An 11,947-nucleotide genomic window follows, 5' to 3' on the forward strand; every position below is an offset into this window, starting at 1 on the left:
GCAAACATGTCCTACGGGTCCTCGGCTCCTGTGGCCATTTCTATGCAGTGGAGTATCTCACTGCTGGACATGCCTGGCACAAAACACTTTTCCCTCTGGAGGATGCAGTTGGCCCCTCCGCCAGTGGCACTAAAAGCAAAGTGAAAGCAATCATTGACATTGCACTCAGTTTCCTGGATATGGTTCATCATTTTGATAATGACTTTTCTCACCGACTTCACCTGTGTGATATCAAACCAGAAAACTTTGCTATCAGAAATGATCTCACGGTAAGTATGTGCTTCAGTAGTGTTGTCACAATTTAAGGCTAGGTTCTACTCTGAAAAGGAAATGTGTTAAAATGACACCACCTTCTCATTGGAATTTCTCCTTTAGCGACAAAAGTATCATTTTACTGTTTTCTCATTTTGTAATATTTGAAGACACAAAGCATCAAAGAAAGAGAGAGGAGGAATTAGAGTCTCCTCTTTCTTTTGCATTATGAGCAGAATTCTGTACTTGGTTCCAATTTAGTTACACCCAGGCACATGCATAAAGACACTTGAAATGTCAGGAGCACTCGCTCAATAAGTTTGCAGAGCTATAGGAAGGTCATAATTTGATTCCAAGAAATTATTTCTAGTGGTGACTCTCAAGAAGGAAAGAACTCAATTTAAACGTCACAGCTCATGCTGAGTTTGCAGGACTGATAGTAAACACAAAACAAACAACTCCCTCCCCCCTGCCACACACACACACACACACACACACACACACACACACACACACACACACACACACACACACACCCCTTTTTGCTTTTGCACTAAGCAGATTTGATCTGGCAAGCATTGAAGACCATGAACACAGAACTCTTGATGCCATTCTTCCAGAGTCACCTTTTGACTTTTCAGAATACAGCTGTGCATAAATTTAGAAGACAAAAATGTTTAGTAAGTAGTGCTATTGTTAACAACTGTATTTCTGAACATATTTGGCAGGCAGAAACTCTGTCCGTTTCAGCGGGAATTGTGTGTGAGGACTGGAGTCACTATATAATGAGCATTCAAACCCTGCACATAATTTCCAGTGAGATCAATGGAATTTCTGCATTTGGAGTGGATGTAAAACATGCTCAGCAGTAACACTGCTAATATCAATACCTACTAAACTTTAAATTGATACTTACATTTTCAAAGTGCTGGACAAATATTACCTAAGCATATAGCCATTGAAAGCAATTTGAGTGCTTCCCCTTCACCCTGCAATTAGTTTTTATTGTTTATTCAGGTGCAATGTACAGGCAGAGTGGAGAATAGGTGGGGGGCTATCAAGAGAAACTGAAATATCTCAATGCTTAGCCAGAACAAGATATACTAAAGGTTCCTCAGCACAGCCATTATTAACCATGTTTTCATTCGGACACAGCATGAATGCTACACAGGACTATAATTGGATCTGGCTGAGCATATATTAAAACATCAGTTTTTGCTGCCTCCTCAAAAGAGGAAAGATTTTGTTAAGAGGTAAAAGAGCATTGAGTGCTTTTTCATTAAGACTTTTTGATGAGGGCTGCAGCTCCACAATTCCTCCCCACCTTCTGGAGCCAGGACTCTCCCTCTGAATAGGGAGAGTTGGACACGGTCCCTGGTGAAGCCTGGCAACCTCATTCAGCATTGCCCAGTGGATTGATTAAAGGGAAATGCAAGCAGGATTCTTTCCTCCCAGCTGAACGCATTGCTTCCAAAGCACTCCCCCTCCACTGGGCAGAGAAGACAGAAGCAGTCAACAGGCTAAACACCTGAGAAGTGTGGGTGGGAAGGAGTCAGAGTACCACAACACCTTCAGGCTGCTTAGTCTGGGTCTGTGAGACAGCAAAAGTATCTTGATACCAGCTGTGCCCTCCTTTTGTGAGCTGAACCAGGATTCAAGGATCAGGCCCATTAAACAGAGGCTCTGACAGTCAGAGAAATTGTAAGTCAGAGAAAGCTATAGGTTGTGATCTTGCAAGTTCTTACTAATGCGATTACTTGTTTCGTAGACAAGTGGTCTCCTTGAAACCTAGGGCTCTTTCCAATAATATGCGAGTGCTAACTCTTGTGGTTCAAGGGCTGTAGGGTCTGGTTGGAGATGTTCTTTCTGTTTGTGGTTTTCTCTTTGTATTTATACAGAGGGAGTAATCAAAACCCATAGAAAAAGAAAGAAAGACTAAGACAACTTCTGTCCATTTCCACCCCAAGTTAAAAAGCTACTTGCATACAGAGGAACATGTCTAGGCCACAGTAGTCTTACTTCTGGATTTATTTCCATTTTTATTCCAGGCACATCACAATACTAAGAGTTCAGCTGTTTTATCAGAAAGCTAAGGCAGTCATTTCTTTGCCAGCCATTGGTGTGAAAAACATATTGTAGGGGTAGGAAGAGGCATGGCTGGAGTCTGCTCTATTCCAGTGATGCCTAGTACCGCATTGGCATCTAGAGACAACCACAAGTTGCCGTAACTTACAGCAACAATGAGGCAGTTTTATTTATGTTAGGATCCAAAGTGGCTCCTGGCTGCCTTCAAGATTTACCACTACCTTCATCATCACCACAGCTAATCCCAGAAGGATATAGCCTCCCTGCAGATGAAATGCCACCCAGATTGGTCTCTAGCTGCCCCCTGAAACAGTCTAAATGAATGTTCAGTCTAGGTCTGTCATTAATGGCAACGTTGTGGTACCACCCAAGCTTATGGCACCCTCATTCTTAGCAACCATGCCCACCATGTATGAGAACAATTGACCAGATCATTGCAGATGGTTGACTTCATTTGAAATAACATGTAATGTGAATGTACCAACTGCAGAAGACTGTCTTCATGACTAGGAAAGGGCAAAGCCACCTTTGCCCTTCTCATTGTCATGAGTCCTGCATCAGCCACAGTTGAACAGATGTGAGGATCTGGCACAATCTCATTTTCTCCAAAGTTATTCATGTAACTACTGAAGGCACAAAGCACTAAAGAATCTAAAAGACTACACATATTTCCGATACCTGCTTGCATGAACTTGTGAAATTCCCCAGGGTACGTCACACTTATCAAGCTTCCCAAGGAGCTTAAAAATATTTGGAATTATAATCTCTGTCTACTTTCTTCCAGGTTTGAGCTCTTTTCACCAGAAAAAAAAATTAAAAAATTAGAATCTGTCCTTTACTTTAGTTTGGAGGTTCCCTCCAGTCTTTGGCCAAGTGCCTACACCCAAAACTGCTGGGGCAATCCAGCTGCCACTCAATCACACAGTTCAGCTTTTTTTAACCTTCAGCAGGGCAGTGGCATTTTGTCCACTTTGCTCCCTTTTGTCCATTTTCAAAACCTTTCTGGCCAAGCACATTTACTTCTGATATAATCTCTGAGTGAAGGCTCAGGTTGTTAAATATTAAGTTTGAAAGTCAGTTGCTGTATTCAGGGCACAGAGGTGAGATTTGTTTCCCCTCACTTCCTACATAGTACATGCCATCCCAAGAAGCTGTCATCACATAGCTCTTTCCTTCTCTCACTGTTTATTTTTGCAGTTTTTAAGTGAAAGCAATGCATGTGAGATGTGTTATATTGACAGCCAGAGAGATTATAGTGCTTTCACAGAAGTTATGAATGAAATATCTGCACCAGCAGTGCAGACCTAGTTCTACTTCTCATTGAACATTTCTTTAGCCTGAACTGAAGGGAGACATCGAGAAAGGGTAAAAGACAATTCAGGCTCCATGTTCATTCAATCCTTGATATATCTGCTGAAACTGACTGGACATGATGCTGGCAAAGCAAAAAAAGAGGTACGAACACTACTTCAGAAAACAAAGTCACTGTGAACTGAAAAGGGAAAAATCCACGCTCCAAGTTCACAGCCTTAGGGGTTATTATCTGAAGCTGACTGAATATGGTCCCACTGGACAGGAGGAGCAGGATTTGAAGGGTCAATGGAAGGTGCATACAGCCCTGCACATATACAATTGGTTATTATTATTAAATTTAAAACAATTGTATTTGCAATAATCTTGCTACCCACCGAGGCAGCAGAATATCCTCCCATTATACCCTCTTCTAGCTTCCTCCTTTAAGGACATTGGAATCAATTGGTCAACACCTACAGCATCTTAAGAGAATCATGGCAGCAAAAGGACACTTGCCTGATGACTTTGCGTAGGTTGTGTGTCAATCTGATGTTTTGCTTTAATCACAGGTAGTTGCAATTGATGTGGATATGGCCTTTTTTGAACCTAAAATGAGGGACATCCTTGAACAGAACTGCACAGGAGATGAAGACTGTAATTTTTTTGATTGCTTTTCAAAGTGTGACTTAAAAATCAGAAAGTGTGGAGCACAGAGGGCCAACAACAACCTGCAGGTGAGTAAATTCAGTTGTATTGCACATGGGTTTCATTTAAATTACCTGGCACCGGCTGGTAAATATTACATGTATGGCAGCCCTAGTACCACGTCAGATGAAGAAATTTGTGTTTATTGGCAATGTGTAGGGGGTGAATATGGGTGCATGTACACCCCCTGAGATTGGCTGTGGACCCCCTGGAAATGCCAGCCGCGAAACCGGAAATGCTGGCAGAAGTGCATTTCTGGTTTCGCTGCTGGTGATTTCGGGCTTGGCGATGAACTGCTAGGGGACTCCCACCCTGGTCAGTGATCGGTCACTGGGGGACCTCCCCTTGCCCTCGGTCAGTGATCTGGTGCACCTCCAGACTCAGGAGGCACCAGTCGCCCATGCTTGTGTTTGAAGTTCATTCATCAAACCTGGCTTTCAAAAGTGACCACCCAAGTGAGGGGCAAAAACCTATCTTGTTATACACAAAGATGACCCTTATGTTCACTGCTACCTATTTTTTGTGCTTCCATTCCTACATGCATGCACATAATGTGGAGTTCATGGCCCCAATTCTTTGCTGCGTCTCAAATGTGCACAAACATAGATGGGACACAACAGCACACCGATTCCATGATAAAAGGGGACCTGTTCTGATTTACTTTCCCAGTAATAATGGCCTAAGGTCCCTTATGCAGTAGCATATCTGAGTGTGTGCGCTACACTTCTCCAGGCTAGGTACTGACATTCGAAGAGCAAGAGGCAGAATTGATCAAATCTACACAGGTTTCTCTAAACTGCACAGATTGGATCAGGAGCAAACAGAAAACATGTTCATCCTGTAGTGGGGAAGGTTGGGCATCCAGATGCCTGCACTGGCTGAAGCCAGGAGGCAATGGGTGCACCTGCACACCTTCTAGCACAGCCTCTCTCCCCAGCCCCTCCCCTTGAAGTCCGCCATCAGTGGCAGTGGCTCCCCCACCCCAGGTGTGCTTGCTCAGGTCTGGGATGGCTGGGACTGGGCCCACACAGTGGGGGTCCTCTCCTCCCAAGACCCAAGCTCTCCCACCCCTGCCTCAGCACTTCCTGGCTTGGCTGACAGCCCTGCACAGCTCTCAGCCCTGGCTCTTGCCATCCCTGTGATAGCCAAGCTGGGCAGAGGTAGGGGAGGGAGCAGAGGCCCACTGCTGTGCGCCCTCCACCCAGCTGTGCTTGCTTAGGTCTGGGGGGACTGGGCCCCACAGGGAAAGGGCTGTGGCATCTGCTCTCCCTCACCTCCCTCCACCGCTACTCGACTTGCCTGACACGGCAATGTGTAGTCTGTATCTAGCCGCAGCTTGCTTCTCCTTTGCTATAGCAGAAGTGTCAGAGTGGATGGTGAAACTCTGTTGGGAATCTCTGGCTAGTTTAGAGACACCTTACTCTCTCCTTTACTCTCAGTCTTGATCTTCACCTAAGACAACTGTTTTGGAAAACAAAGCCAATGGTCAGCTGTCAAAAATGTCTGAATATACAGTTTATTTTTAAAGAGAAGGTGAGTGGGGATGGGCTCTTAAAATGGTTTTCTTAAGGCTCACTCTTCTCTTATGCATGTCATTTTGTCATCATTAATTATGAGGCTCTGATGTTAGACAAGATACAGAGATGCTCACTCGTCCAACAGCTTTTAGCAGTCTAAGTTCAATCTGTTGATAGGTCATAAATAAATCTGGCATCCTCCATGTATTTCTTAGCAGGCACATGTCTGTGTGTCATCACAAGACTGCCAGACAACTCAGCTCAACTAGAGGCCTTTTCTGGGCTGCCCAATGCTGGCAAAAGATCTGTGCAATGCCTGAGGAGTGCAGCACAGTCTACAGTAGATTGTTGATTGTCTTGTGCTTATCAATGCAAGAGGCATTTTGCACTTGGCTAGAACACATATTTTATATCCCTAATGAAGTAGCAGTTAATACTAGCAGCTCCTGACAGATATTGTGCTCCTTTTTATTTCACAGGTCATTTGTGACAAAATATTCCGTCACTGGTTTTCTTCAAATCTCAGGGGACCCGCAGTTCCCTTCCCCTTCCAGTCGCGGTTACAGAAGGCTGTGCACAGGTGTGCTGAACCAGGGTCTAAGGATTTTACTCCATACCAGAGAACTTCTCTGAACTCCCTCTCTGAGTTGTACCAACTACTCCGAGCCAGTCAAAAAGAACTGCAAATGGCGGATGGGTAGCCCCACCACAAGCATAGTAAACAGAGTCTGTATGAAAAATGGCCTGCATTTTCTCTCTCTCCTCCACCTTCTCTAACCCTTTGTATTAATTTTTACAGAATATAGATTGTTCTTCTGCTATGCAAATGAAAGTCACAATTGAAGATGCAGCAAATACTATGAATACCCTTTGGAGTGTGAAATTGTTTTACGTTACATGGCAATGTACAGTATAGATGGACTCTATTCTCATTTGTTTTTCTGAGTGCATACTGGTTCAGCCCATTGACATTCTGCGCTGTTGTTTGCACAAGGAATTGTAACTCCTGCTCAAATAACATCTGTCTGAATGCTGGGCCAAGAGTAATAATACATTTAGACACAGATGCTGCTTTGAAGGTGAGAAGTGTAATTGCTTAGCAGAACTAAAATGAATAAGTTAAAATAGGTGCACAAGGTTTCTCTTTTTTTTCACCCCAGAACCAGGTTCTGAAAAACAGTTTAGTGCAGAGTACTCCCGACCAACAGGCAGCCTCTACCAGGAGGAAAATGGATTGGTACAGCAGCAAAGGGCTACTTTGATACAAATTTTTCATTCTGATTCTGATATTCTCTAACACACAGTTTCTTTGTATCTGATGAGTTGACAGTCCAGGAAGATATTATAGCATGATAAGCAGTATAATTGTAATTGCATACCACTGCTAGAATTATATATGGGATAAACCCCCTACTGGGCAAACACTTATTCTGCAATGTGGTCTTACAATGGCATAGCTATATTTGTATAATTATGTTGGTGAACTTCACATATAGACAAGCCCTTGGATACCTCTGTAAGAAGGTACTTTACTGGGAGACTGTAGCTTACCATCACCTGGAATATGAGGCCAATCACTCTCAGTCCCTTCCCCATAAGCGGGAAGGATCAGGGAGTACTGCTGGCACCTTCACTCTACATCAGTAGTGCTCAACCTTTTGGCCCCACAGGTCAGGTGAATGGTGCAAAGCCCGGCTGCAGGCTGGATTGGGCTGTCTGTAGGGGCTGGATTGGCAGGCTGGATTGGTCCCAGGGGCTGGCACCTCCCTTCCCTCCCCCTTGTGTGCTGGGATTGGGGGCCAAATTGGGGCCTGGGGCTCTCCACAGGTCTGGACATTTTGCAGCAGGGGAGCAGTGCCACCACTTTCTCACTGCCAAATTTTAGGACCATGGGGAGTTTTGCAGGCTGGATGACACAGTGCTACAGGCTAGATCTGGCCCATGGACTGGAGACTGAGCACCCCCCCTCTACACAAAACCCTGCCATAGCCCAGGTTTTGATTTTTGGTGATTTTAGCCTGTTTTGTTTTGTTTTTTTAATGAATTTTGCATGAAAACTTGTCATCTGCATTCAGTAAGACCAGTGACATGAATAAGGATTGCTGGATCAGGGCATCTTCAACTCTCTAACTGTGGCTAACAGGTGAAAACAGATGGGTGAAAACAGTTACAGTTTTGTTTGGATCTTTGTTCATATTGTGCCTGTTTGCCAATGCTGCCAAGTTCAGGTACTGGGAAAACGAAGCACGGACCTTTGGCAACACAGCAACAGTTTATCAGATGTAAGTTCTTCAGATGGGCAATGCTGGGTTGGGAGGAGGGAGGGCATAATACAGCACCTAGTCTTCATTTGTTGTCTTCAATTTGCCTTTCAAGCATTAGGCTACGCAACAACATTAAGGCATCCAAGCAGTGCTTTTACCTGTGGGCTTTATCTAAACTAAGATAAGAATGTATGATTTTAAAACACATGATTTTAAAACACTGCTAAGCATGTAAAAATGTGCTGGCTAGTTGGGGGTATTCTAGGAACAACCAAGACCAGGTAAACATTAGGCTAAGTGGTATTCTTTTTCCTAGACAAGAAAAGCACAAAGAAAGAATGAAATCAAACTACTTGTCGAGGGTCATATAGGAAACCAAGTGCCCAAGCTAGGATTAGAACTACAAGAGATGCTTTACTGCAAAATAGCATAGTTTACTAAACAGTAAGCACATGTACATGCTTACTGCACAGCAAACCTCGCTAATCATGAATAAATTTGCTACCTGCAAATGCAAGTAGCAAATTTTCTCATGATTAGTAATGGCTCAGTAGTGCTCATGTAGATGCTTGACCAGGAGCAAATCTGCTCCTGGCCATCCATCCACTGGGGGGGTGGGAGATGGCTCCCTGCCCCCAAGAGCTGCCTGCTGCTGGGGTGGGCTGCACCATCAGAGCCCAAGCGGGTACTATGTCCCCCTGCCCCAGCAGCAGGGAGCTCCAAGCCCCGCACTCCAAGATCGCAATCGGGTTGTGGGGTCTGAGAGATCATTATCTTCCAGCCCCACCTTGCCATCATAACCAGGGGGCAGTAGGCTGGGAGATCCTTATCTCCCAGCCTAAGCTCTGCATAAGGATCTCCCAGTGCCAGCCCCGCTGTCTCCTGTGACTGCAGAGCTGGCTCTGGGAGCTCCCTGCTGGCAGGGCCTGGAGAGCCTGCTCTCTGCCCAGCTCTATGCTCACTGAGCTAAGCAGAAACAGGCTCCCCAGCCTCTGTCCCACAGTCATGCAGCAGGGGCTGGGAACTGTCCTGCTCAGAAGCAACCAGGACACCCCAATCAGGTGGTTGAGGCACAGGGCTTGGAAAGAACTGCAGGGGTGGGATAGGTCCCAGCTCCCTGCTCCAATGTGTTGGTGGGGCAGCTAGCAGCGAGATATCTGCTAGCTGCCCCACCGGTGGATCAGGGAAGGCAGCTGGGACCTATCCCTCCCCTGCAACTCTTTCCAAGTCCCCTGCCCCTGATCAGGAAGCCAGGGCCAGGAGCTCTTGGCTGCTGGGTCAGGGAGACATTGTCCTCACTCTGGTAGCAAGCAGCCCCTGGGGGCAGGATGTAATGTCCCAGCCCCATCCAGGAGACAGCTATCTCCTGGCCCTGTGCTCCCTGCCAGCCCCTGGGCTAGCAGCCAAGGGGAGCCTAGAGCTCCCCCTGCTGGCAGCAGGGGCCATTGCAGGGCCCCAGGAAGTGGAAGCTGTTTGCTGCCATCATCATCAAATCTGCTCCCACTTCCCTGCATGTGCAGATGCCTGCCTTGGAGCATTTGCTCATGAGTAGTTTACTCACAAGTAAACTGATCCTGGATCAAATAAATGTGTAGAAGGGCCCCAGGAGTATCTAGTGGTTGGTAAAGTGCCCTATTTATTAGATAAGATGCACAGACTGGACACAGACAACAGTTTATTATGATCTTCTTCTAAAGTAGAAAACAACGCCCCCAAAATCCAAACCTCATTACCAAGGTGTCACTTAAAAAGTTAGTGAAACTCATGGAAGAGAGACACTGTAGAGTTAGTCTGCAGTCACTGAACTGAATCAAAAGCCTACAAGATTACATGAAAAGTTTTATGCAAAAGGGGACCTGAGCCATGTCCCCACATGCAGGCGTGTGTGGTTTGTGGTGCCACAAGCCTCTTTGTGGTGCCACAAACTGCACATGTGGAATGTTAAAACAGCATGGGGGCAAAATTTGCAATGAGGATTTCCCAGTAGCAAAAGCAAAAACTCCAGAAAAAAAAAGCAGCGTGGCATACGCTACAATAGCGTGCACCAGAACCAGTGGAGGCTAGGTCCTTCAGGAGGGTGCTGCTCTGGCTGCCGGCTAGAATGTCTCCACTCCTCCATTTGTGCCGCAGCTGCTTCAGTGCTCTGGGAGCTGGGTGGAGCTGGGCAAGGGCAGTTTGCCCAAAGCGGGACACAGTGTTCTGTAACAAAGTACATGTGCAGGGGCATGCAATGCAGCACAAAGTAGTGGCACAGATGTGTGCCGCTGCAGGTGCATGCCCCTGCACATCTGGATGTGGCCATACAGTACCATAAATGGATACAAGGGGCAAAAGAAAAGGGAAAAAATAGGCAAAATGGGCTCAACTACTGAACAGCTCTGGGTATTGCCCTTGAGTAACCTAGTCAAGGTAAGATAAAAACTTTCCTTCTTGACTCTCCTATAGCTTAGATCAAATGGTAAAAGTCTGTGGGATTTCCTGAAGCAAGAAGATGCAGAGCTCTGTTAACCAGGCTGAACATATATGTACATAGACTGAGTTATACGTGTTAAGTTAGATGTAGCTTTTTAAAAAGAAAACACCAACAAGTGTGTGTGTTTGATAAAGAGAAGTAATGACAGATTTAGAAAGGTCATTAGTAGCTCTCTGTGCATACCCTACATACATATACTACAGGAGAACCCAAGTATAGCTTAGATCATCTGGCAGCCAGTCTGTGGGGCCATCACCATTTGTTTCTTCCTTTTGGGGCCCAGAAAACACCACAGGGAATCAACAGCAACTCTTTAAATATACTCTTCATACTTTGTGCTAATATTGCACTGCACCATTTTCCTAGCCTTTGGTTTGCATTTTGTGCACTTGAGTGAAACATCTGTTGACATGGTTGTTTAAATCTTAAACAAGGGGATAAAAAGTCATCATAAAACAAAACATGGTAACAAGATCTTGAATAAACTGTCGTACCTTCCGCAGGAGAACCTCTCTCCTTGACAGCGTTTAATAAGTGAAATCGCCTATGACGAATTTCTGCAGCTCCCTAGAGACTATAGGCCACCTTCACTTGACCTAGAGCTCAGTTCCACTCACCACATTCTTTCCCAGCTCATTAAGTTTCATTTAATCTTTTCCGATTACAAAGACCAGTCTTCATGAGCAATGCCTCAGATTGGTAGCAAATCAAATAGATTATTTGTACTTGGTTGGATTGTAAAATTCCATATAACTTCAGCTGCAGGTTCCTGCCAGTCACGGTGCACCTTTGCTAGTGACTGGAAAAGGAAGGAACATCTAATGCTCGATGGACACAAAGGATGCTTTTACATGTGCTTCGAGAGCCGCTCTTATTAAAGTGCCAGGAGCGTCTTGTGTATCAGTGTCCCAGTGTTTCAAAATAGCAAAAGGGGCACTTTAGCTAAAGTTCATCAAACAAGCTTTAGTTAAAGTGCCCCACCACCATTTTGAAGCATGGGGATGCTGATACACGAGACGCGGAGGCTGGCTGGAGCGCAGCAGTTACCACACGTAATTACAGCATGTCAGAGCAGCTTCCTGGCTTGAGTATAGGCACCCAAAGGACTTGATTCTCCACTGCCTTTCACTTTGAAGTCCTTGAAATCTTGACCCAGGGACAGAAAAAAACAAGTCAGGATGTTGAAATGGCTGTAAGATTAGCCATCAGCCTCTCTTATTTCTAAGCATTTTTATGCACCTACGCCATTGGCATCTAAGTTTGGTATTCACTATACTGCAACACCGTGGAAGTACAGAATGCACAAGTACCTACCCTGCAGTCTTTGTTCATTTATTTCAAATATATATCCACTGATA

General features: G+C 45.2%; 1 protein-coding gene across 1 annotated transcript in view; it reads left to right on the forward strand.

Annotated features, from left to right (window-relative positions):
* The window catches only part of FAM69C (family with sequence similarity 69 member C), a 12,767-nt gene extending 4,891 nt beyond the window's left edge, over positions 1–7,876 (forward strand). Inside the window, 3 exon segments of the mRNA XM_006028310.3 lie at positions 1–269; positions 4,200–4,364; positions 6,332–7,876. The exon segment at positions 1–269 is cut by the window's left edge and continues 31 nt beyond it. Coding sequence (XP_006028372.2) covers positions 1–269; positions 4,200–4,364; positions 6,332–6,553 — 656 coding nt within the window. The 3' untranslated portion in view covers positions 6,554–7,876.
* Positions 7,877–11,947: the final 4,071 nt, after the last annotated feature.

The sequence above is a fragment of the Alligator sinensis genome, unplaced genomic scaffold (assembly GCF_000455745.1).
Source record: "Alligator sinensis unplaced genomic scaffold, ASM45574v1 scaffold129_1, whole genome shotgun sequence".
Taxonomy (NCBI): domain Eukaryota; kingdom Metazoa; phylum Chordata; order Crocodylia; family Alligatoridae; genus Alligator; species Alligator sinensis.